General features: G+C 53.8%; 1 protein-coding gene across 1 annotated transcript; it reads right to left on the bottom strand.

Annotated features, from left to right (window-relative positions):
• Positions 1-836: 836 nt before the first annotated feature.
• TNIP3 (TNFAIP3 interacting protein 3) lies at positions 837-24691 on the bottom strand. Its single transcript, XM_054562125.1, has 11 exons — positions 24619-24691; positions 21371-21451; positions 19720-19785; positions 18409-18561; positions 16593-16718; positions 12379-12498; positions 9862-9987; positions 8666-8716; positions 7713-7811; positions 4820-4880; positions 837-868 (listed from the first exon to the last, which is right to left on the bottom strand). The coding sequence occupies exons 1-11, from the start codon at positions 24679-24681 to the stop codon at positions 837-839; spliced, it is 978 nt and encodes a 325-aa protein (XP_054418100.1). The 5' UTR covers positions 24682-24691.
• Positions 24692-26487: the final 1796 nt, after the last annotated feature.

Raw genomic sequence — 26487 nt, 5'->3', positions numbered from 1 at the left:
GGATACATTTGCTTCTCATTTTAATTGGGTTGAGAAGTCAGGGTAATGCTTTTCATTAATAACTACTCAAATCCACGGGGGGCGGGGGGGGCGTTGGGAAATACACCGATTTCACTGCACACCCCCAGACCTCTGTGGACGGCATCGGCGAGCAGGTCCAGAGGCCACCAAGCGCAGCCAGCGGGCGGGACGCTGTCTTTCATCATCCGCCCCGCCTGAAAGTGCGGTAGGCTCACAGCTGTGCAGGGCTCCGCTTCAAGTCTATCACTTTATTCGTAATGAACCACTCAGGCGGTTGGAGGGGTTTGAACACACACCTCCTCAGTCCTACTTTCAGGGCCGCTGAGACCCTCTGCGACGCACAGAGCGTCGCGTGAAACGGGCCGAAGAACTCAACGCCGGTGAACACCAGGGAGCAAGGTAAGACACGTGCGAGGTAAAAAACACACAACTGCAGTGACATTTCCCCCAGGGAATACACACCCAAGTCAGCAGGCAGCACGGCTGCCCCCAGAGGGGACTTGCTGAAACTGCGAAGCCACCCCCGGGCGCCCGCCAGCCGTGCGCCCGGGGTCTCGCGGCAAAGGGCATCACCCACGCCGACCTCCTCTCGAGGCCACGGCCGGCCGTGCCGTGGGTCGCAGAAGCCTGGCCCCGCAGACTCAATCCGATCTCAGCTGTCCCAAGCCTCCGCCTCCGTCCACGTCGAAGGGCCCAGGACACGGTGGCGGAGCAGGTGACGTGCAGCTGGGCAGACATGAGCCTCAGTGTCCAGAAAAGCGGGGCCCTGGCCCGGCGCCCCCAGCAGCCCCTCGGCCCTCTGCTCCCGCTCGCGGCTACGGGGTGACCTTCTTTTTGGAGGAGAAATCTACACAAAACAGCAGAAAAATGTTTTAGATAAAAAAGCAAAGACTCACCTCTCTGCTTCGGCCTTAGGGCCTGCATACACCCCTGGGCTGGCGGGACAGAGGTACTTTATTCGTGAGTGGCCCGCAGCGTGCAGCCAGGCCCCCGAGGCGGGACGGGGGAGTTCTTGTCTGAAGCGCCGACTCGCGTTTGCTGCGTTGTGAGGTCAGGTGTGTCCCGTCCCAGTCATGCCAGAGAGGAGCGGCCCATCTACTTCCCATTTGCTCATGACAGCAAAATCCTGTGAGTTGCCTGTAGCGTCAGTACTCAACCCACAGAGACACAGCTTGCCAAATAGACTGCTTTTAACATCGGACCCTGGGTGCCTGACCATCAAAGCCCTCGAAGAGCTCTCAGGTCTTTGGGTGCATTCACACTGAAATCATGGGCATCAGGAAGACCCGAGTGAAGGGTGTGGCAGGTTTCAGCAGGACCCGGGCACGATGCCACAAATGGGTACCGCACGGAGGCAAACCCAAAGAGGTCACGGACACAGGGACAGAGTCACAGGAATGTCGTGGAGGAAGGCGAGCTCCTTGTTCAGGAGAAGAGCTTAGACTGTGTTAGTGCTCCCTCTTTGCTGCCCTGTATTTGCTATTTCAAAGACCGGCTGAGCAAACCCTTTAGTAACAGGGACATTGAGGGCGGCTCTTCCACGCAGGACCATGGCCATTACGCATCACAGCACAAAGAGAGCGCACGCTGAGAATGCCAGCTTGGACCCAGAAGCATGACCTGCTGAGGTAAGCAATCCGACGTTTAGGGTGACCCGTCAATGACCCCTGCTCCTAGGTATCTCACAACGTTAAGAAAAATGAATCCCGTGGTAGTTCGGACAGTGCTCTTGCAAAATGGGTGCGGAGGCAAGGGTCACGGTCCCCACATTCTAGATGCGGACGCCGTGGCTTCTGGGATAGTCCAGGGCAGAGTGGAAATCGAAGCAAAAGCAAAGGCAGGTCCTCCGTTCCTGGGAGGGGAGCAGAGCCCTCACCCAGTGCAGGAGGGGGAGACCCTTCTGTCGCAGGACCTCCCTCCGCGGTGGCAGCCACCAGGCAAGGGCAACGCTGCCGGGGTCACGGGGCCTCAGGGCACAGGAAGAGCGGGCTTTGCCTTGCTGGTGGGCGCCACTCCCTCGCTGTGCGCCCGATGGTTCACTCACAGTGTCCGTCACGCCTGCCCTGTGTGTGCACAAGAGCGCGGGTAAGGGGTGCAATGCTGGCGTGGCCTGAGCAGGACCTTGAGGTCTCGGTGGTGGAGGTAAAGTCTTGCCTCTCCTAAGGGTCAACTGAACCTGCAACTCAGGTGGTAGCAAGAGGGGCAGGGAGGGCAATCTGAACCCATATTTGCTTAACAATCGATACCACACATTGTTTTAGGAATCTGAGAAATTGGGTTGGACCTGCAAATCAAAAGGAGATTTCCAATTAAGTGACCCGAAAGCACCACTGGCCACCACGGAAAGGAAATGAGGCCCCAAGAGGCCCGGGAGGCGGGGCCCACAGACGGCCACCGCCCTTACAGCGCAGGCAGAGCTGGAAAGAGCACAGTGTGCGAAGCCTGGAGGGGGGCGCGCAGCGCCCCCGCGGTGTGCGTCGGAGTGAGGACCGGCTGCCTGGGGCGCTCCCCGGCCGGAGTCAGCCCAGGGCGGGCTGCACCGGGCCACTGCCCGCCGCACCGCTGCGGCGGGAGGAGCAGGACCTGGCTCTAACAGCAGCGAAGCCACCGGGCCAGATCCCGCGGGGCCACGCCGGCCCAGATGGGCTCCCACTGTATTATCCACGCACCGAGGCTTACGTAGGATGGCGGCGCCCGCCTGCGACATTCTCCACGCCATGGGTGGCGTGGGCCATGTGGGCTGCGTGCCCGTGGGGAGAAGAGAGAACTGAGGGCTGGGAACCAGTCATTAACGATCCAACTCCGGCCCCCATCCTCGTTTTGGTGCCTGTTATTTTAAGAACACTTAATGGGGCCACAGGGACAAGTTTTCAGGGCCCTCCAGGTGGCGACGCAGACCACAGTTCTGGGGGTCCTCCATACCCAGAACTTAATCCCAGGGCCAAGTCTTACTAACTGTGACCTAAGCCTGCGACTTCAGTTCCCGGGGCCTCAGTCCCCTCATCTGTGAAATGGAATAATAATAAGACCTACTTGATAGCATTGCTGTGAAGATTAACACAGTGTATTTAAAAATACTTAGTTTAGTACATAGTAGAGGCTTCCTTTTCACTTTAATTTTAATCTGTAGCCACTCCCCCAGCATGGTTGCACGTTATAACTCATTATATTTCTTCCCAAGTCGGCAGACACCAGCAGGTCTCATGTACTAACTATAAAATTCTACTTTTGCACATTGTATTTCGTTTCTGATGACCATCTCAGTTCGTTTCTATTTTACATAACGATGAGCTTCTGTAACCTTGGTCCGGGAAGAACCCAACAGCGATACAAAGATGGCCTTGCGGCATCACTGAATTCGCTCCTGCGTAACTGCATGTTCTAGGGAGTAAACGTCCACTCAGGAAGAAAGCAGCTTTAGTATTCGTTCCAGACCAATGGACAATGGGAGACTATAACTGGGTGACAGCTCAGCTACTAACATGCAGTGGCTTTCAAACCCCTGGGCCATGCGCAGCATCATCGTGGTTGGTGGCTCGCCTTTCTGATGACAACTCTCCGTCGCAGCAGGGAACCGGCGCGTCCTTCAAACCCATGGCTGTAGTGGCAGCAGAGGGCAGAGGGGGAGGGAAGCCTGCAGTTTCCTAGCGCCTAGGTGCCTGACTGTGGAGGGCCCGCGTGTTGCCTCTGTTCTCTGCACTGCAGCCATAAGCCAAGGCCTGCACCCCTCGCAAGCTTTGGCCGTGCCCAGTGCTGCTGTGAGCTGTGAGCTGCTCGTGAGCTGCCCAAGTCCAGCTGTGCGCTGCTTGGCTCCAGGAGGCTCCATTCACACAGACCACCAGGCAGAGCCCTTGGACTTGCGGGGTCCACAACCTGTTGAACGGCACAGTGTCTCCCTGCCTCCCCGCTTCCCTCCGTACCGGATGCCTTGGACTGAGAACTAGAGCTTGTGGTCTGAAGTAAACGAGGCCAAACTTCAAACAGGGCCTGACGTTGGAAGGATGTGCCTCACCGTCAGTTTTTCCGGATAGATTCAAATCTCTGGAAGTTAACAACTTCGGGTCACCGGTGTGTGTCACATGAGATTGCACACGTGCACATCGCTGACTTCTGACGACCCGTGAGGAGGGAAGAAGTGGGGCTCTGGTTGCGGCCCGCGGATGCAGCCCACTCCCGGGCGGCCACGTGAGACCAGAGGAGCGCCCCGCGGAGGGCAGAGCAGACCCTGGGGAGGCGGCGAGGAATGGTAAGCCAGAGGGGGGCCAGACACACAGCTGGGAGCGCTCTGCGGGTGACTGTCCGGTCCTCCCAGCGCACGGGAGGTGGGCGTTGTGGGCAGGCCTGGCCTGAGCCGGAGTCTGACGTTTAACCGTTAGGGAACAACTTCTGAGCCTTCGGTTTCCTCTGTCTGTCTGCCAGTGACATTGAAAACATCTGCCCAGCAAATTCAGCCCGGAATAGTGGATGTGCATCTGGCCTTGGAGGGGAATCACAGAGCCCTGCTGTTGCTGTTCTAACGCAGCGCCGCTCGGCGTTCACCCGAGCGCCGGAGGAAACGCGGCCTCTGAGGCCGGACCGGGACCGGGAGCTGCGCGGGGACCCTCGCGCTCCTGCACAGGACCTTTGCTCTTTCTTAAGGTGCTTGGTGTAACCCCAGCTCTGTCGCACTGGAGCGGTGTGTGCACCCCAGGCTGAGAGCAGGTGGCCCCGAGTACGAGTGGGTGCGGGCTGGGTAAACACCCCCGAAGATTCCATTCGGATGTAAACATGAAAGGACGCGACACAGCTGTGGTCTTACCATTGGCCTTGTGCTGCACATCTGGCGGAAGCTGGTCAGGAGTGCACCACCGACAGTCCGGCTGCGCAGAACAAGAAGTGTGATTGTCACAACGTGGGCGTCAAACAGAACAGGGTGGCCCATGCAGTGTCGGGAGGCCCTGAGGCTCTCCACGCGCAGGCTGCGCAAGGGCGTCCCTGCCGGGCCGGCGGGGCCTGGGGCCTGCCGCGCGCCTGCCTCTCGCCGCGCGTGCCCCCTCTCCCGACCCCCCTCCCCAGCCCACCCTGCGGGGGGCCAGCATGTCCCGCTTTGGGGTTGTGGCGTATTTTCTTTTTTCTAAACAGATGTGTTTTGGATATCTGCCGAAGTATAAACACTTCCATAAAATTCACCGTAGCCCATGAATAAAAGCGAAGCCGTTTACTATCAACAAATACTCTTTTAAAAAAAGGAAAGAAAGAGAGGGGAGGGGAGGGGAGGGGAGGGGAGGGGAAGAGAGGAGAGGAGAGGAGAGGAGAGGAGAGGAGAGGAGAGGAGAGGAGAGGAGAGGAGAGGAGAGGAGAGGAGAGGAGAGGAGAGGAGAGGAGTCTCACACAGGAGGCAACAGGAAGACCAGGAGAAACAATGGCAAGTGTCGTGTTTCCTGGGGGACCAGGGGAGTCTGAGCTGGAAGCGGGGACAGGGCTGGGGCAGGACCGCCTGTCGCTTTGCGCTTGTTCCCACAGAAGCCAGTCCCCCAGCTCAGTGGGTTAGGCCACAGAGAGGCCGGGAGAGGAACCGGCAGCCTGCACTTCCCTTTTGGGACTTCCTCCTCGGTTCACAGCGGTGAGAACAGCTAGACACCAAACTTCAGGGACCGCGACAAACAAATCTCATTGCGTAAATCAGAAGCGACAGGCCTGGATTTCAAGAGACAGTAGTACCAGGACCAGTCAGCGTCTTTCTGCCTAACCGCTCGGAGCGGAGTGGCCTTGGCTCTCCCTGCCCGCGAGGAGGCTCCGGGCTCCCGCCCCAGGTGCTCGCCCTGCCCGCTCCCCCCCGCAGCACTGTGCTGACAGGGTTACAGGCCTCTCCTCCAGCCCAGCCGACAGGGAGCACCTGCAGGGCTGGAGGGAGCGGCACTAGGAAGCGGCAGCAAGCGCAGCCTGACCGCGCGCCACCCTCACCCAGACACCTCAGCTCTGGCTCCCGCGCCTTTGAGCGCGAAGAGCTGACAGAGGAGGTGAGCTCACCTCGGGCTTCTGTCTTCTCGTGTATTTTTAGGTGTCTCACCCGCACGGAGGACAAGTGACTGAGCTCCAGGTTCATGTTGCGGGGGAGGGGCCGAAAGAAGGTGAGCACACTGTCATCTTACAAACACCGCTGCGTGCGCGTGGATGCAGGCTTAGAAATGAGCGGAAGTGCTCTTTTAAAATTAATTCTGGGAGTTTGGGTAACATCTGCTGTTCCACTGAGGTTTTTGTTTACTGAAATACTGCTTGAAAATGGAAGCCATTATCTTTTGGAATCTTTTTTTCAAATACAGGCCTCAGTTTGGTGACAATTTTACATGATCAGACAGCCTTTGCCCTTGCCATTGGCAGGGAAAGTTTGATGAGCTCTTCGAGTGAGTGAATTTCGGCCTCCTTTACATAAGTGAAGATCTGAAGAAAACTGTCCTTTTTCCTTCTAGACATACTTGACTGGTTCATTGGTTTTATAGTTAACCTGTCCCAAGAATGTTTCCCCAACTCCCCGACCCCTAGGGGCTGCCTTCTAAGTAAAGTTCTGTCTCTCTCTGTTTCCCACAGTATTAATTTCCTCCCACGCGCTATCACAAACATTTGAGGAGCCATAACGACGTTTGGAGGTCCCCAGAAAGGCTTCTGTAAGGACTGAGAAGCGAGCAAATGCGTGAGGAAAACAAGAGCGGAGGCGGGAGAGCGGAGGGAGGCAGCGTTGGTTCACAACAGCAAAGCCGAATTCCCAGCGGGGGCTGGGTCAAGCCCAGGCTCAAGGAAGATGCTCATTACGTCCTGACCTCCCTGTGCCGCCCACAGTCCCTGGTCCTTCCCTGGGAAAAGGGCTTGAGTCCCATTCAGGTACAAAACTACGGGACCAGGAAGGTCATGGTCTCTGTAGGTGCCCTGCTAGAAAAACCCAGTTAAAATCTCGGGTTCTTTGCATAGTTAGAAACACAGTTCACAGAAACAAAGGAAGAGGGGTGTTATCTGGCCAAATGCAAAACACAGAGGATGCACTGTTTTTGTGTCCCATGTGACGATCCCGTCCCTGCGGGCAGAACCGCAGGGCACGAGCAGGGCAGGGCATGCCACCGCCGCCGCCGCTCAAGGGGACGGCCGGGAGCTCGGGGCTGTCCTGCTCGGGCTGGCTGGCCCGGCCCAGCCCCCTCACAAATAATTGCCTCACGGCTCCTGCCCTTTTGCCCAGGTAGATCCAGCCATGGAGGGCCATTTCAGCGGGTCGCTTTTTCTTGGACCCTTTTAGAATATCCTTTCAACTGGAAAGTGTCAAAAACTCTTTGGTGTAGCAACATGCACAGCAGTTCAGCGTAAGTTTACAACGGGAAAAGGCATCTCTCAGACAGTCTCTGCTTTATTCCCTTTGCCTCTCTTCACACAGAAAGATGCCCTCTGGGTAGAGTCAGGCATGTCATTAAAAATGACCGTATGAAATGCTGTGTGTGTGTGTTCAAAGGACGAGAGCTCAGCTTGATGCCTTGCCATTGACGGTGCCATCTGTGTGTCCTGTGAACGCGGCACCGCTCCGTGGGTGGCAGCGCGCGTGGGTCCCGCCGCTCTGCAGGTCAGGGGCTGGGATGATGTAGAGACTCTATCTGTGCCACCTTCCCAGAGACAGACACAATTTTACGAAAAGAGAGCTCCCGCCAGTCGACGTGCGAGTTCCGACTTACTGGGCGCCTCTCCAGATCCTGCACAGCCCCGGGCCCGGCGTGTGCGCGTCGATCCCACAGGTGGACGCCGAAGCTGCAGCGACAGGTGGGCAAGCACACCTGGGGGAAGAAGGCCCTCGTTCACTGGGGGTGGGCACCTGGGGACTCGCGTGGACAGTGGCCTCCCACAGCCACGTGGCGCGGGTTCTGTCTCACAGTCTTAACAGCAGCGTAATCCTAACTCGAAATAGTAGGCAGGTCGCTGTGGACCCCGGGCCAATACAGATGAGCTCACGGGCCAGGATTCCTGACGGGGAGACTATAATTACTTTCTAACTTTGAAGAAATCAGGAAGACTTGGGAGGTCTGTGGAGCTAACTTGGCCTTTCTGCCCCATCCTCACAGAGGGTCCTCGCTGGGGAGGACGCAGCCATTGAACTAGGACCAGTGCTCTTATGTCACAGCCAGAGAGAGAGAGACCGTTACAGCCTCGCACTCGTCCAAAGAGAGTACAGGTGACTATCATTCGGGTCGCGGCAGAGCGGGTGCGCCAATGGAATAGCAGGTATCCATGCCCGAGAGGGTGCGCTCTTTTCTCCCAAGAGGCAAACTCTCTGTTGCAGTTTCCTACTGCGAATGCTGAAAATGACTGTGAGGGACCCCAAGGCAATGCATTTCCCAGGGGTGCGTGGTCTGCAAGGAAACCTCCCTTCACGAGAACGCGCCAAGCTCGGGCTCCTAGTCACACGCCCCGCGGAGCGTGTGTTCCCCCGGAGCGCCGGGGGCCAGTCCCTGGGCAGGTCGGCCCGCTGCCGCTGGGGCGGGGCGGTCGGACGGCGTGGCTGTGCCAGGCTGCCTGTAGCACGGCTTGCACGTGCCTTTAATTGGGACACTGAGAACCGCGGCGCTGGGGAACAAAGGTGCACGGAACACCCTGGCAAAGGCTTGGTGAATTGAGGCGAGGGACCACGTACCTGTTTTAGCTGCTTTTCTAGTTTTTCTTTCTCCATCTCACAAGCTTTTAACTACGGACAAAACAAAGGCATTTGGTTACCAAAAAGAGTCCAAATGGTCAGGTCTGAAGCTGCCCCTGAGCCCCCTGCCTCTCGATGGCCTGCTCGGGGCGGAGGGGCGAACGGCTGAGAGCAGAAATGCCCCGGAACGCGGCCGAGCTTGGGGATTTCCAGACGTGCATTGGCTCTATTCCGAAATTCCCAAACGAAGTTTGGAGAGTTGGGTAGTTTTAAAGTGTTATTCCAATTCGTTTGGGGCTGTGATAATTCTCAGTTTTAGGTTGCTATATTTAGATATAGTTAGATGTACGTACAGGAATAGAGATACAGGTATAGATATGGATATAGAAACAGCTTCTGTTACTTATCAAATGTAACTGGAATGAGTCGGCAGTACGCTCAAAGGCTCCCACAAAGCCACATTCCACAAATGCCACAGCCGGTCCCACCACAATTTCCTATTTGTCGAAAAGCACTGCCTGATTTGCAAATCAAATATTTTGTAGTCCATTTCCTTTTCTTAAGCCAAGACTGTACGAGCTACATTTTCCTCTTAACATCCATATTTACCCATCATGGTAACTTCCTGAGTCTCCCTTTAATGCATTCTATTACACTTAATTTTAGTATGCTTACATTTAATATATTCTATTCCAAGAAGCTGGCTAACAGCATCTGTCTTCTTTGAGTGTGCCCCAGTTACCTTTACTCTGGTTTCACTAAATATATAAATGACATTTAGAAATATGTAAGTCTTTGGAAGTCAGGGACATTCCAACATAGCTCTTCAAAGAAAATGCAAGGAGCTAGCGAAACTTCACTGAGAGTTTTGGATTTGAACTTGCGTGCTAGGAAGATCAACTCCCATTCTACCAAAATAAATATTAGGAGAAAAAGATCAAAAGAACTAGACTTTATAAAAGACTTTGGAGTCGATTGCTTGGGGAGCTCCTAACTATACTTGAGTTAAAAGAAGTCTCCAGGTGTTTTCAATTCCTTACAAGATTATTTAAAAATGGCATCATCCCAAGTGTTACCCCCTCAAAGACATCCAGCGTCAACTGACAGAAGCCAAAGAGTCTTGAATTTTCTCTTTAACCTGAGACTAAAAGTACAACATACACGCCCTGGCAAAGATTGTTTTGTTTGACTTGTACCTTAGACTTCAGCTTTTTCAACTGGGATTGAGATGTTTGATTAATTTGCTGTAGCGTCTCTTTCTCTTGATTGAGCCTTTCCCGGTCCGATCGCTCCCTGTTGAAGTCTTCCTCGTATATTTGCACCTAGGAAACATTACCCTGCTGTTACTGTCAGCTTCCTTTGTTCGTAAGCCACCTGCCTGATTTCACAAGAGCTGCTTTCTGGGCTTGTCCAGTCGGCGGGGGTACTGTCCTCTTTTTACGAACACCGTTCCATGGTGGGGCTCCTTCCTCACGCAGAGGACTAGGGTTCTATCTTTCACCTCGTTTAGAATGGCAGCTCTCAACTTCGTCCTTCGGGAGCCTGGCTCTTGAATTCAGAAGTAAACTAAGAACATGGGTATTTTGAAAGAAACAGCCCTCACCCATGATGTTGCTGCATATCCCCCTTATTTGTGGTGGCCTCTTCCAGTGGAAGGGTCTTTGTTTTGGCGCCAGTCACCCCCACCTCCCCGCTGGCACGAGGCGCAAAGGGATGAGCGCCGCTTGGGGTTCTCAAGGACAGGCGGCCAACTGCAGCTGTGAGGGGAAGCGCTGTCTCCAAACACAAAGCCTAAGTTGAGCACAAAATAGAACTGAAAGGCACGTGTGCGCGGAAAATCAAAGCATGCGTGTTCGAAGGTTTTCACAGGAGGGAAATTTGGAGGGAATTTTGGAGGGAAATTATAAAAAAAGAAACATAGTATTACTTCAGTGGAACACGTCTCCTGAGATACTCCAAATATTCCCGAAAAGTAAGCAAATTAAGGAAAAAACAGGTTTAATTTTTGTTGTTTTTAATTGGCACAGTGCCGACTACTGGCCTGACAGCTGGAATGTGAAGCTGTGAGAATAAATGAAGCGAAGGAACTCCAAGGACGTGAGCTGAATTACAACTTACATTGGAACCTAGTAGTTGGAACGCTGTCTCCTAATACCAAGGCACATCGCAACTTCACCGCCAACAGCAAGGGGCTTTAACTAGAGGTTTATAACAACACAGTGAAATGTAGCAGACAAGAGAGGAAGAAAGGATACATTTTATACATATTTAGATGCAGATATGCATATTTAATTCTTAAGGCTTTATTCATCAAATGGCAAGGAAACTGCACCCAGCCAAGCTGACATTTTGTTTTTTAATTTTTTTTTTTTTTTTTTTTTTTTTTTTGGTACAGAGCTGAGGTTCACTCTGGGGCACAGTTAAACTATCGCTCTGTAAGCAGTAACGGGAGGCACCAGGGATGGGAGAAGCCCATCTGCTCAGAGCCGAGCACTCAATCCAGCACGGCACTGAGCGGGCTGGCGTTGCTTAGCCAGCGAGGGGGCTTCTAGCTCGTCTTCTTTGTGAGTTTGCGTCCTCTGATGCTTCATGTGGCCTTCGGCGATGTAATGACTGTGGGTGCCCAGTTAGAACTAGGCGCCGCTCCAACGAGCGTGCAGAAAGTTAACAAACCATCAGGGGCGAGGGCGTGGACGCTGACCTGCTCTTGGGGACCACGGACAAACGAGTACCTGCCGTTGTCTCTATCCGGTGGGAGCCGCGCCAGGCTGCAACCCCACGTGGGACGGCAGCCCCGGCCCGTGGCGTTCGTCCCTGAGAGCACCACAGGCGGTCCGAGGGGCTGGCCGTGGGCAGCGCCGTTTCAGAGGGGCCCTGGCAGCGCCCGTGGTGCGTTAGGGGCAGAGGGTGAGCCCATGAACACTGAACGCCACCCTCACCCTCTGCAGGGCGTTGTTTCAAAGCTCTATATTTGATCCTGGATGTAATGAGGCAGGTAATTTCAATGGGGTTGATAGAGAAGAAAATCCAACCTTGCCATCAAGAGCTCTGAATAGTTTTGGTTTACAGACAGGCTACTTCTTGTGCGATGGTAACAATTATGAAGTCATAACAAAATGTCAGCTTGGCTGGGTGTAGTTTCCTTGGAATTCCGGTGAAGAAAGCCTTAAAAATCAAAGATGCACGACTTCATCTAACCTGCAGAAACTGCTTCATTTCTTCCGCTCCTGTCTCCTACCTTTGGCTGTATCGTTACTGACATCCAGTTGCCAGACCTCCCGTTAAAGCGCGTTGCGCTGTTGCCGATGACCGGTAGGAGCGCCCCCTTTAAAGCCGCCCCGGTCTTCAAAGGCCCGCGGGCTGGACGCTGAGAAAGGGCTGGACGCTGCGAAATGACAGCCCCGTCGCTGCTGTTTTCTGAGGAGGCCCAGGGCGTGGGTTAACGGTGTTTGTGAGATGAAGCCCTGTAGCCCCAGGGCTGGTAGAGTCTCACCGGAAGGGGCGTCCCTGTCACCTCGGGCGAGCCCCGAACGCGGTCACGCCCAGTTCCCTCTTGTAAAAAGCTTGCTCCGGACGAGCTCCTAAGAAGCCTTAAAATTAGACGACTTTAACTGAATGCAAAAACGTGGTGCCCGCTTTAAAAGGCCAAGTGCCCCACAAGTCGGCCGGCACGCGCCCCACGGCCCGACGACCGCGCCCCTCCAACGTCTCACCTGCTGTTTGAGAACCTCCACTTCCGTTCTCATCTCGTCTTGGCTGCGCCCCTGTGCAGGCTTCGCCAAACGGCCCTCGGGAGAGGAGGCGCCCTCAACTCTCAAGGCATCCCGCAGTGCCTGCAAGGGGACAGAAGCACGTCGTTGATCGAAGAGTGACGTGACAGGAATTCCTCTGCAGTTGTCACGGTCACCCCACATGTACCCGCAAGGTAGAATCTCCTTTTTAATGCTGCTGTCATAACTGAATGATTTTGCTCTTTCTCATTGTATCGCACGCGTGTATTTTTTCCAGAATCTCTTTTCTCTGTGATGATGCTCCAGCTATTCAGCTCATTGTTATCCCAAAGGGCTTTGCCGATGGAGCCCCTCCCCCATCCGGCCACGAAATGATGACCTATCTATTCTCTTTCTCTCGGCTCTGTCTTTCTCTAGCTTCTCTGCTTCAGTCAAGCACGAGTGGATCCTCTACCAGTGACAATCCGAATTTAGGGAGCCTCTGAGTTCCCTGAAGAGTCGGCACGCCGCACCCCGGGGTCTGCGTCCGGGGAGCCTGAGTCGGTAGATGGGCCTGAGGCGCTGCCCCCTCGGAGGCGGACGCTGCAGATCTCAGGGGACACTTTCAGTTAGTCTGCCACAAACCACGTGTCCGTCAGGAAAGAGGGAACCGCCCAGAGACGTGGGCCCCGGCAGACTCACTGCCCACGACACCTGTGGTGCGAGCCCTCACCCAGCCGCCTCGGCATGGCGAGCCCTGGCCCCGCCACGCCCGCTACCCTCCACGAAGATGCCCGTGAACTCCTGCAGGAGGACAAAGGGCTCCGCTTTCGTGACATTCCGTACAACTTGGCACGTGCACGCTGAGTGAGGCGGTGAAGGAAATCAGGGACATTTGGGTTTGCCAACAAGATCACCAACCTTACTCATTAGCACGTGATCGTCTTACATAAACAGCACGATGTCACATCATAGACATGACATCATCTGTACCCTAAGGCCCTTCGGCTCATGACGAGTTAGGAGAACAGCCTCCAAACGGGGGGCGGAGCATACCTCATCCTGGGGTGGTCTCAGAGCGCGCGCTGTGTGGCTGCTGGCTTGCTACCAGGGGCCCTCTATACAAACAAAGGCTCACTTTCAGAGCTGTGGGAACCTGTGTCCTCTGGACGGCTCTGGCACTGCAGTGGTGTCATTTTGACGGTACTGCTGGCGGCTTCCTGCCCTGCATCCCCGTGCAACACAGTCATGAAGGGAGGAAAAGAAAGACCCCTGTGTGGTCCTGAGTGAGCGCAGACGGGCTAGGGATTTCGTAACGGAATGTCTCAGCGTCGACGGATACTTCTCCGGGCTGATGTCCGTATCACTTCTCAGGAAGTTGTAAGAGAAATAGAGCTTTTCGGATTCCTCCACGAAGAATTTAAAGAAACAACAAACATTGTTTACTGATTTATGTTTTTGTTAAAGTTTGTTGGTAAGCGACATAGTTCTGGGAACTATCACAAAAGTTGCAATTTTAAAAAATGTGTTAGTAAGTAGAGAGAATCTAGGATGGGGTTAGCCCAACGAGTCAAGACAATCGCATATGCCGGTTCCAAGCCCTGCACCTGCAAAATAACTATGTTTGTGGGTCTTGTTATATTTGAATTTCCTTGTCTACCGCTCATGTTATTCAGGCTTCTAGAAATCTTGCAAATGAGTCACAAAGGAAAGGTGAGTCTCACAGACATTCATTTCACCTTGGGGTTTTCCAACTTCCCTGAGCAAACACCTGCAACCTGATCCAGAGTAGAACAGTCACTGACTGGCAGGCAGATACACTGGGCAGACCCACCCATCTTGGGGGAGGGGTGGCAAGTGGAGTTTGCCCTCGGGCGGCCCGGCTGGCCACCTCAGGCGATTTATGACCAGCCTCAGGTGATTCCTCTCACTTTGGTTAAACACCTGGCTTCTCTTCAAGAACTTGACTGAAAACAAAGCCCTTGAGTATTTCCTTCAAAGCAAATAAGTTGAATTGAGTACACACAGTTGTGTGAGCTGCTGAAAACGGCACGCTAATCAACCAAGCTGACAGGCTACAAATTTCTGCCGAGGCCGTGGGTCCCCAAGAGTTGGTTTGTGCAAGTAGAGTCACCCCAAGTTCTGTTCTGTGACATATGGGTGCATAGTCAGCCCCCCAAGTCAACATTGTCAGTAACTTCTATTTATTACAGTGGTTAAAAAGAAAAAAAGCCTGCCATGTAAATTAGTATAACAATTCCTTACATTCCATGAGACACTGCCACGTGTGCTTCATGAGGACAGACCTGTTTCATAAGTCATCGTTTTGTGTCTGTGTTTTTAAGTGGCAGTGTGAGGCAGAGGCGCTCGGCGTGAACTGTTTTCTGGCCCACGCCCCCCTCTTCTTTTTCCTCCCCGCTCGGAAGTCCCCTATCACTCCCGCTGACGCAGGAACCTCATGCTTCCACAGGCCCAGAGCAACTGCATGTGCCAGCTCATGTGCCAGCTCATGAAGTCCACTCACTCCTTCAGCAAGTCTTCAGGAACACGCTGTGCGCAGGCCGTGTTCTAAGCACCCGGGACTCCGCAGTGCAGAAGCCAGGACAACGCAGAGCCGCTCACTTTATCACATTGTCTTTGGGCGTCTGTTCCGCTATAGAAATGTATGTTAAAGTGACACCTGACAGCCACAGTTCTAGAAGATGAGTATATGAATATTCCTATGGAAACGTTTTTTCAACCTAAAAGTTCACTTTTTCCTTCCGATTTTAAGAGAAATCTCCATGCTCCGGGACCCCTGAAAGCGCTGTGGACCCCGGACGCTGCGCCAATCCTGCCCACTGGAGAAGCTGGCCTTGCAAAATTGCCGGAGCCCATCCCCATTCTCGGTTTACAGTCAAGATCGGGAGTCCAGGCACCAATGAGATGGCAAACATGGGACATTCAACACACACTAGACAGCAGTAAATCCCAAGGGAAATCTCAGAGCAGGGGATACTCGGGGTGCAGTGTGTAATTTCAAGTAGGACGTCCAGAAAAGTCCTCCTAGGGAACATTTCTATAAGGACCTGAACTGTACTCAAATTAATTTTTCTCACTAAGATTTTACCATTGTCATCGCAAGACTTAAAAAATGAGTATTTGTCCAATTCTTTAAAAGCTTTGGGTGATTATACATAAAGACACGCAAAACTAAAGGGCGCCCCTGGACACGGGCCGAAGCCAGAGCCCTCGGCCGCTCTGGTGTCTACGGGCTGCCTGTGCTCCTGCCTCCACTTAGAGAAATGGCTCAGAGAAAAGGGGGACACAGATCAAGTGCTGTGTCAGCAGTGGGAGGGGCTTCAGATATCATCTTAGCGCCAGTCCCTCTAAGTCACGGCGGGGTGGGGGGGCGCGGGGGGAGGATTTCCAGCAGAGGACCCAGGGGAAAAGCATGCATTTGCCCTGGCTCGGTGGCTCTGGCCGTTGCCTTCCTCTGTTAGAGGACAGGGAAGTGCCTGGTTTGTGAGGTCACCTCCACGTCCCCGCTCTCTCCTGGAGGACACCGATCGGACGCCGCGCTGCGTTTGCGAAGCGCCCGGTCAGCGAGGCGGGCCGGTGTGCGACGCCAGGGGACCTTGGGACGCTCGTTAACGACGACAGAGCACACAGTCTAAACTACCGGCGTGTTCGGGGCCAGGCGCCCACTCTTGTTCTGGAAGACAATTTCTACTGTTTTGGTCAAGAAACACCTAGTTTGGGAGATGCATGTTTCAACGGAGCCACGTGCTGTCGGACAAGCCTCCTGCAGCCCGCGTGTGGCCTGGCCCTCGGACAAGTCAACAGCAACAGATTTCATTTTTGCCTTGATCCTTTCCCACAGAAAATTAAGCTGCTACCCCACACCGCACACACATCCCATCTGGTCGACAGCACACCCCATGCCCCAGGGGTCGAGTTTAAAGAGCAGCCTGTTTCCTCAGGAAACTCCTGTGGTTGACCAAGAAATACTGCTAGTTTTCACAAACACCTGCTTGCTGTATGCGGTTCTAAAAAAAAAAGTTCTTACTGTCTTCCATAATTTCTCCTCCTCTCTTTATCATGATGAGTCTTTGCGGGGACAGGAGTCCCCAAAGCCCGCTTAGCCACGTCCGGCTGAGCCGTGCAGGCAGGAGGGCACGTGACAGGGCGCGGGCCTCCCCTCCCACCTCCCCGGCGCGGCCGGCCCGCCCGCCTACCTTGTTAAGGCGTCTTATTTCACGTTCGTAACACTCCTCCTTCCTGCTCGCGAGAACATTCTTTTCCCTTAAAACCTTATTTTCTCTCTTCAGCTCATGCAATTCTCCGTTCAGGCTCTCCTTTTCCTTCTGAAGTAAAGAGCAAGAAAACAACGGCCGCACAGTTCAGAGGACATGCTGTCGCAGGCCTGTGTCTGAAAGGCCGTAACAGCGGGGCCGCCGGGTGTTCACAGGGCGCTGCACCTGAGCAGGGGCCTCGGGAGAGGGGGCCGGGGAGCCCAGGAGACAGGTCTCCTTTCTCGTTAGTGCTATGAGGTCGCGTGACCCCAGGAAAGATATCAAACCCCCAACCTCACTTTCAGATGGGTCCGCAGAATAAGTCGGTTGCCGTGCCCCAATGCAAGGTGACAGGCAAGCGACCCAGGGAAAGCAAACAAGAAGCCTAAAAGGAAAACGGGCCGTGGCAGCAGGAAACGCTCCCTCCGAGCCCAGCCCCGCGCCGTCCTGGCCGAACAGTCCTGAGCGCCGTGCTGGCATGGCTGTCCCTTCTCCGGGGAGAGGTCAGCCAGCCCCAAGGCCACCACGCCTCCTGGTTTCAGGTCGCCTGCGAGGGGTGCAGGGCGGGCGGGCTTGGGGGCTTGGACACCCACAGGCCGTGGACTCGGACAACGTCTGCATCCTCGGGCTAATGTTCTGGAGAGTAGGCTTTGTGAGGAATCTAGTGGATGCTTAGCGAGGTTGAGATTCTAACCTGGTACGACGCTTATGCCAGAATTTAGGTATATCAGGCTGAGAAGTGAGCTCATAGACGTGTTAAAGTATATTATTTTAGCAATTAGTATTTCCCAATACAGTCATTGGAGGTAAGAAATTAGTGAGTCATGTTCATTAAGGTGAGAACATGCCTCTGAGCTTCCGTTTGAACGGAATGGACAGGGGCACTGAGCGCACCAGCCGTTTTCTGACTGAGCGTCACCTAAGAGAAAGGGGCTCCCACCAGGAAGGGCCCCCCGCCCCCGCCCATGGGAACACGCCCGGGCTCCTGGCCGGGGTGTCACGGCCGCGAGGGAGAGGCCGCACCTCGCTCCCCTCGGACTCCCTGTGACCAGGTGTCCTCAGCGAGGAGGGAGGCCTGGGCTGGCCACCCCCACGCCGACCCTGGACACGGCCGTGGGACCGTGTCCCGAAACAGGGCCGGTGCCTGGAAATGTCAGCGCCGAGGCCGCACCTGAGGAGGTGTGCACCTCCCGTTTTCCTCAACACACCTACGAAAGGAGGGGCCGCTGGCTCAAGGGCTTCCTCCCGTATTTCTCCACAATATCCAGGAGCCGCCACCAGCGGGGCCTCAGCAGGGCTGAGCGCGCCTCCCGCCGCCGCGCTGGGGCGGGCCTGCCGCCTGAGCTCCCTGTGACTCAGCTCCCCCGCCGTGAACACGGCCGAAATGACGCGCTCTTCACAGGCGGGCCGAGAATGTCACGGAGGGGAGGGAGGGGAGCGGCGTCGAAAAATGCCATATTTTTCGGGTTACAAAAATAATTCTTATTTGTAAAGCTCTCTGTAAGCCAGAAGACGGCTATACCAATACAACGTATTGTCCTATTATTGTTAAGTGTGAGTTAAAAAAAAAAAGAAAAAAAGAAAAAAAACCCTGAATTTTCCCCCAGAATGGAGCACCCTAGAAAGACAGCACCAAGGCCGCGGCTCGGTCCGGCGGGCAGGTCACGGCGCCCGCCGGCACTGCAGAGGAGGAAGCGGCCGCCCCCTGCCCTGCCCCCGTGGCCTTAGCTCCTCCAGCTGGGGCCCCGGCCGCACCCACCTCCGCCTGCGGCTGCTGCGGCTGCTGCGGCTGCTCCCGCTCCCGGGCCACGTCCCTGGGACTGTCGCTGTCCCGCTGGCGGGGCGGCCGTTCCGTCTGCAGGGCGCCGTGCGGCCTTCCCGTGGCCTCCAGCTTCGTCTTCAGCTCCGTGACCTGAGGCAGGCGGCAGGGACAGCTGCAGCCAGCCCCTCCTCTGCAGCCCCCACCTGCGGGCCCCCCCACCCCCGCCCAGAGCCTGGGGGGCTGCTCCTGGCCACCCCGCCCTGCCCCCGGGCCGGCTGCCCTAACAAAGGAGCGTCCCCTGCGGGGAGGGGAACGAATGCCGCAGGGGCCGCTGCCCTTCCCCCTCCCTCCAGGCCACAGCACCTCCGGGGAAGGGGGAGCCCAGACAGGGCCACTTCTGGGCCTGGCGTTCTTCTCTCAGCCCTCGAGGTGCGGTGGCCGCAAGGGGCGCGGGCGGGGAGGGGCGCCCGCCTGAGAAAAGCCCATCTGACCTGCAGCTGGACCTGCGCCTCGGGGCCACCACGGTCCTCCCAGTGAGGACAGCCCAGGGAGAGGGCCCAGGGGTGGTGCTGCACAGAGGTGGGAGTCCCACCCACTCTGCGCCCTGGGCCCCCACGCCCGCCGGCCATAGACATGTTCTCCCGGGATCCTGTTCTTTACGGCCGGGAGGCCCGACGCTGCCCAGACTCTGTGACGGGGCGGCCGACTGGGGCCTGGTGTAGGGGGCACGGGCCACCCTGCCCTTTCTAACCCTGAAGCCCCCGGGCATCGGCGCAGGGGAGCCGAGGGCGATGCTCCACAGCCCTCTTTGCTGCCGAGGGTCCTAGTTCTGAACTGCTGGGGGAATTCACCTTCTCTTCTCTCTCTGTTTAAATGTGGAATGACCTTAAATTCTAAATTGACTTTGACCTTTTCAAAGATATTTTCTCCCCAGAACGGCTTTCTCACCAGAGCCAAAGCTGCCCGAGAGCGAGCGGGCTTTGGAGAGGAGAGGGGGCGCCCCACTTCCTGTCGCCCTTCCTCTGCGCAGAGCCGCTCACGCTGCCGAGCTCAGGGAGGAGGGGCCCAGCCTGGCTCGAAGCAGGAGGGACACGGAGCCGTGGGGCCCGGAGTGGCCACAGAGCGCGGGCTCGGCCCCACGTGCGGGAGGACGCCAGAGCCGGCTCGAGGGGGACCTTTCGCGCCATTTTCACCTGCTGGCTCTCCAGGAGCCCCGCTATGAAGTCACCAAGCGCCTTCCCAGGCTCGGCCCCACCCCCACCCCAGGTGATGGGTTCGAAGCCGAGGGTGAGCAGAGGCAGAGTTTACCTTTCTTTCATACAGCTCTTTCATATTTCTGAACTGCCGGTCCCACTGCTGGTTAACTTCCAGGAGCTGAAATGATTAAAATGTGGTAAATCAACAAAGGATTTTTGCCCGCTTGGAAATCTGGATGAAATGAAATCACTTTTTGAAGTTCCTAATATTTTGGAAGCCCTGGGTGAAGAGAGTAGTCCCGAAAAACTATCATCTTTGATGTGTCTTGGCTAGTCTGCCGCATAGTGTATTAGCAACTTTTAACTTTGCTTGGTTGCATGAATTTCTATCTTCTTTGTTTAAGCCAACAAGAATCTGGTAAAAATTTGTAAGTATTGATGGTTTCCTGAAGATTCATTAAAATATAAAAGGTCTTTTTTCAATCCACTCCATATTGTTCTGTGTGCTTAACTGACTATTATAATGAAAGATTCCTTCCAGCTTTTTAAAAGCAGAACTTATATTAACAAATTTCAAACCCCATTAACTGAGTATCATTCACTCGCAATGACCAGCTTTTTAAAATCCACACGGGATTTGTAACATGGATCAAACATGGATAATACCAACTTTTTGAAAGTATAGAAAGAACAATAGTTTTATCCTAAGACAGTCTTTAGAGATAAATGAGGTTACAAGCGATATGGATGTTTTAAAACTATGTGCTAAAAGAAGGGAGGAAACGAACAGGTGGCGTGCGTTCTAGGTATCTCCTGAGGGGACTCTGCGACTTCCTGCAGGCAGAGACACTCCAGCACCAACCAGCACACGCCTAGAAGGCAGTCACAGTGACTGAAACGAGCAAGGCTTTCTCTTAACTACGAAACAAAACACCTAACCCGGAGAGGCAGTCACCAGGTAATGCTCATGCAGGAAACGGATGGGGTATTAACTATAAGGCTGTATGATGTTACCACATAAGCACGCCTGACCGGTTGGCGTTTTAGGGGCCGACATGGCTGGGCTGGGAGGGCGTTATTCCGCGACAGGCCAGTGATTTTCGGGAGGGGCACAGCATTTTATGCCGCATCAGGAAGGGGCAGAAGGCCCCAGGGCAGCCAACGTAACAGATGCGATGATACATAGACCGGTCTAGAGGAGCCTTCCCAAAACTGACAACGTGCCTGGCGCGGAACTCATTGCGCTTTTCACCTCTCCCTCTGCCAGGAAGAAAGGAGGTTCTAACATTCATTAAACGTAGAAAAGCACTGGCCACCCCATTCCCCACAACACCATACAAACACACGCTTTGCATGGCGATGCTCCTTAACCGCCCTCCCCCCGGCAGATGCCCGACTCGCGACCTCAGAGACGTCCACTGCACAGAGCGCCGTTGACAGTGTGCGTCCCCAGGTGTGCCGAGTTGCGAGGCATGCAGGGCACAGGTGACACTCTCACCTGGTGCCTGTGGAGGACGGCGTTAAGAAGATCATCGTTCTGGCATTTTTGACTGTCATGTATTTGCACAAATACTGAACGACCAAGTGGGGGATAGGTAGGGGACTAAGATGAAGCATTTGCTCCCAAAATGATGGAGTCGGGCCCTAGGGATCATTGCTGTGACCCCGTAACAAGAACAGAAGGTTCTGGGCGATGCGCACCCCGTGTTAGTCTCAGCCTCAATCCATGGCGCATGGTGATTGGGCGACTATTTCAAAATTACCTCTTTTCTCTGTTTTTCCAAGCATCTGATCTTTTGTTCCAGAGAATTTGTCGAGTTCTTTTCTCTTGATGAGTTAGCAGACTTGAAAAAAAAAGAGTAAAACAAAATAGGCTATAAAATAAACAGAAAAAAAAATACTGTCCTTCACAAACTCCACGCACCTTGCAAACTGTCATGTTGGCATTTATAAAATAATATCTCATTCTAGCAGTAACAATCCTCACTCCATAGTCCTCCACAGAGAGCTGTTGATGAATAGCTTTATACTGCGTTTTAGACTTATATATAAATTACCTACCAAAATAATTCTCTAATAAATTAAAAATGTAATAAGCAAGCCAGAAATTAGGGTTTTATGAATTTTGACTTCCATTCCTTTCAAAATAAAAATTCAGAGCATAATGCATACAGAAATCTGGGACGTCTCATGGGTACATGTTAGGTACTTGCAGGGCAAACATTTCTAAAAGACCCTTTTGTGCACGTGACCACGACCTGAGGGGCGGCCGTGGCCAAAGCCGGTGGAGTGATGGAGCCAGCAAGTAAGAAAGACCGGCACACGCAGCTCCACGACAGAAGATCAGTTCTGAGACTGCGGGCAGCCAGCCTTCCGACTGGCCATCGGACCGGCAGCTCACAGAGGGGCGGTAGGCAAAGAACACCGGGCACTGTGTGATTTTCACCGGGTCTTTGAATAAAGCCACTGGGTCACAAGCCTGGATTTGTTCAGAATCATCGACACAGTGAAAAAGTTGACCACATTTTCTTTTCTTTTCTTTTCTTTTTTTTTTTTTTTTGTTGTTGTTGTTGTTGTTGTTGGGATGGAAGTTTTCACTCAAAGAAAGCACAAAGCTCTAGAAGCTGCCTGCCCTGTGCCGACAAGGACCACCAGAGAAGCTCGCCGAAGTGCTGTTTTCTCCACAGTCTTGTTGTGGCCTCATCTCGGAGCCACATACAATGAATCGCGTGATGAGGGTAGACCCTCAGCCTGCTGTTTCATTTCAGGCTCACTCGTTGTTGTGGACCACAACGTTGCTTAAAGATACTCACAAACGATTAAGAAACACATTCAAAACACGTGGGCCTTTGCCAGAAGCACTGACAGGAAAAGTTCTTTTGCAAGCATCGTGAGATTTCCAGGGCTTTTTTCATTAGAAATGATTTATAAAACTGTTCTCCTACCTTTTCTCTATTCACCTATGTTTCACTCAGCGTTTTAGGATTTGATGATATGTTACGTTCTCTGCAGATGCACTTTCTAATTTTCTCGGCTTCTTCCTACTTAGACCCACATGCAATTGAAACCACCTTTTCAAAGCGACATTCTAACAAATTTGGAATCACTATATTTGCTTCCCACCTCAGGCTGCTTTGGCTGGGCGACCTCAAAATCCGGGTGGCAAGTGGGTCCTGTAATTGGGCTCTCCCTTTTGAGGGAGACATCCGAGAGAAGGGGCTCACTGTGGACCAGAACGGACCAAACGTTAGGCACCTTTGATCTGGAAGGTGCTGTGCGCCAGCCTACTCAGGGCTCCCGTGAGACAGGGCCCCAGACTGGTGGCTCTCAGGACAGGGGTGCCTCACGTCCCCGTGAGGGCTGGCCAACCACAGGCCCCTGAGCACTGAGCAGAATGTTTTAAAAGGGAGCCAGAGCACCTCTGTTTTCTCTTTAATAGACTTTACTTTTTGGAGCAGTTTAAAGTCCATAGCAAAATGGAGTGGAAGGTACAGAGCTGTCCTACATCCCTGCTGCCCCAGGCTTGCGTGACCCTACCCCCTTCTACATCCCTCGCCAGGGGTGCGCTCGTTGTAACAGGCGAACACACAATGACACGGCATTATCGCCCAATCCATGGTGTGCATCCGGGCTCTCTCGCAGTACAGTAGCACCTTCCATGCAGGTGCAGAGTGTCACATGCAGAGTGACCTGTGTCACCATGATGTCGTGCAGCGTAGTTCACTGCCCTGAAACCCCGCTGTGCTCCACCTGTTCATTCCACCTCTATTTTTAATAAATTCCACAGGTCATCATGGTTCACACTAAAGCTCGCGGTTCTCCCATTTCCCACCGCGTTGGGAACATGGACTCAGGTCCCTAGGGCGTCTCTCCTCTGCCTGTGGTGGGGACGAAGCCGGCTGGGATGAGCACACGCTCGGCTGCCCGGCCCTCTGAGAATCCCGACTGAGAATCATCGGGTGGCATGCTTTTTTTTTTTTTTTTTTTGCCATATTTAATTTTCTCTGGAAAAAATATGAACTATGTTGATCCTTAATTTTTATTTTATAAATAAGAGTTATTGAAAAGCTAGATACGCTTCTGGGAGGGAGAGGGAGAAGGGGAAGGGAGGGAGGGAGAGAAAGAAAGGAAAAAAATCAGCAATAAGAATGGCTTGTAAGCCATAAACGTATCACCAGCGGTTTCTCTGGAGATTCAACATTTTACCTGGTTCTTATATCTCAGATATATGTTAACATGAAGCAAAATCTACTAAACACAAAGTTTTGTATTTGCTTTGCTTTCTAGTTGCTAATGAAGGTATCTCATATTCCAAGAAATACACAGATTTTTAGTCATCGGTCCTACTAATGGCCCGATTACATAATAATTATTCCCTATAAAATGCAACCTGTGTTCAGAGTATCCGGGTATTTCTATCTCATTTACCGTAATGCCAAGACCAACTTCTAAGGTAGCTAAGTTCTGACACTGCTAAATTAAATACCCAAATGAACAAAGGAGTCTTGCTTAGCTTCCTATTATGTCTTAGTTATTTATCTCTATTGAAACACTTCAGGAAAGCCCATGCGTGTGTTCATTCGTATCTGTTGTGGTAACCAGTAACCAAAGACTGTGCTGCTAACTCCAAATGCACCTGTTACTATGGCGACGGTATTGCTATACTATGTTTTCTTTCTGACCACATTCATAGAATATCCTTTCTAAGTTTTACACTGAATCGAATTCTTCTAACTCAAGAGCACAGCAGGAAACCCCCAGAACTGGAAGCGGGAAGAACAGGGTTCCATCTTTCACGCTGTGAAAGAACTGCGACTCAGAGGTGTCCAAGGACACGCGGGGTCACCCAGATGCCGTTTCTTTACTGAATAAGAGCGTTTGGAAACACAGCCGATCTCAGCTCAAGAAGGCGAACCAGCCGTTGCTGCCTGGATCCGCCACTGCGGCACGAGCCGCCAGAGATGCCGCCCCCGCCTGCGACCATGCCCTGCCCCCGGACGGTGGCTCTTACCTCCGTGTGCCCCGTGGGACCTTCTGCCGCGCCCATCCCGGTGGCACCCTGTGCGTGGGCCATGGAAGCTGTTTTTCCCAGTGACTTGGAAAGCAGAAAGAAAAAAAAAAAGAAAGAAAGAAAGAAATGTCTGGTAAGGCGTCTTTTCCAGTGAGACCAAGTATACAAAATTTCAAAAAGACTGCAGAAACACTGAGCTCATGACAGCAAATGACAGCGGTAGTTTCTTCATGAAAGGTGGTGGTACCTGGGTGTGGGACTTGTGCAGAATAAGGTTCAAAGCAAAGCAACTGCGATTTTAACGTTTCTGCTCTTCCAAACAGGGATTTCCCAGGATGCGTCAGGCAGCCAGCTGTGACTAAGAGCAGATTAGCCCGTGTGGTATGTAAATGGCCACGCCAGCTTTCCGGGCAGGGGCAGCGTCCCCAGCGCAGGAGGAAGTGCCTGCAGAAAGCCCTGGCGAGCCGGCTCCCCCAGCACCCGCCGCGGGCCGCAGAAGCTGCCTCGTACTGAACTTCCCGGGGCAGTTAGGTAACTGTTGGCTTTTCCACCATGCAGTCACTGGCTTCCCTTAAAGGCAAGATTTTCTGGCAATGCCTCATAAATGTGAACTGAGCTGCGTGGCACTCCATGAGTCACCCACCATGCCATACATGCTACTAATTTTAAGGAACAAAAAGAGAAAAGCATTCTCTAGGGAGGAGGGGCATGGCTGGCAGAATGTGTCTCCCACGTCGGCAGAAAGTTCGCACGGGCCCTCGGGTTTACGGCTGTCTTTTCTGCAGGTGAAGTCCAGGTTTTCTCCATGACTCATTGGAAGTAAACTCTTTCGGACAGTGACACTTCAGCCTTGATTAGCGGACTCTCGTGTCACACAGGGCGCTGTGTAATGGGGCACTGGGCCGGTCGGGCCGGTGGGCGGGAGGGCTGGATGCGGGGAGCTCCGCGAAGGGGCATGGGGGAGCGCACGGCCCCGTTCTGGACTTGGAGAAGAGGGGGCAAAAGACAAGGCCAGCGGGCAAAAGGAAAGGATGTGTGGCTGAGAGGGGAAAAGAAAGAATTAACAGTCCGTCACACAATTCACCTTTTTCTTCAGGCCTCCCTCTGAGACAGCCGCGCGCGTAGAGGTAGTATCCACCCCCAAACCCCCGGAATCTGGATGCTTTCGAAGGGAATGGACGGGGTCCTAGCGCTGGCCTCCCTTTTCTCCGCCCCGTCTCCCCGCCCTCCAGCGCCTCCTGGGCGCCAGCCACACCGAGGTCCCTCCTCGTCTTGACCTGAGTCCCCTGTCCTCGTTGCACACTACCGTTTTCACCGGGAACAGCCCCCTCGTGGGCCCCCCCGGGGGCTGCAGACCTTGCCGGCCCCCACCGACCAGCCAGGCAGAGCGTCTCGTCTGGCGCTCTCGACAGCTTATTCCCCCGCTGGGGTGCCCACCCCCGTACCCGCAGTGCGGGCCGCGGAGCGGGCGTCCAACACGTTCTGCTGAAGGACTGAATGGACGAACGCCTACACACCAAACCATAGGCGTTTTACTGTGCGTGTGCGTTTGCTTTTTGCTGGTTTCTTGGTCTGTTTTGGGGTTCACCTGAATAAAATGCATGGCATTTCCTTAAGGCGATATCCCGAAATACAAGTGGGAGAAATTGTTGGGAGAGCTAAAGGGAAACGTTGTGACTCATGTATGGTCTGATCTTGTATCGTCAGAGATTTTCTGAAAGCTGACACTTCATTAATGTTGAAATCCGCTCATCAGAAAATAAAAAGATGATAATGTAAAAATATTTTCCTTCTAAAACACCCCCCCGCCCCCGAGATGTACAGAGTTCCCGGTCTCTGCCCGTTTTCTCCGTGTGTTTGGCGACAGCA

Source organism: Pteronotus mesoamericanus, unplaced genomic scaffold (genome assembly GCF_021234165.1).
Source record: "Pteronotus mesoamericanus isolate MK-2021 breed Mesoamerican mustached bat unplaced genomic scaffold, CSHL_Meso_final contig_163, whole genome shotgun sequence".
Taxonomy (NCBI): Eukaryota; Metazoa; Chordata; class Mammalia; order Chiroptera; family Mormoopidae; genus Pteronotus; species Pteronotus mesoamericanus.
Note: the sequence above shows the minus strand (reverse complement) of the source record. Positions and strands in the feature narration are given on the sequence as shown.

Coding starts and splice junctions, on each gene's coding strand:
- TNIP3 (XM_054562125.1), bottom strand. CDS start 24,681: ATGGCCCACGCACAGGGTGCCACCGGGATGGGCGCGGCAGAAGGTCCC. Junction 8,717..9,861: donor TGAAAAAGCTGAAGTCTAAG/GTACAAGTCAAA, acceptor TTTTGTCCGTAG/TTAAAAGCTTGTGAGATGGA. Junction 4,881..7,712: donor AGGATCTGGAGAGGCGCCCA/GTAAGTCGGAAC, acceptor TGTTCTGCGCAG/CCGGACTGTCGGTGGTGCAC.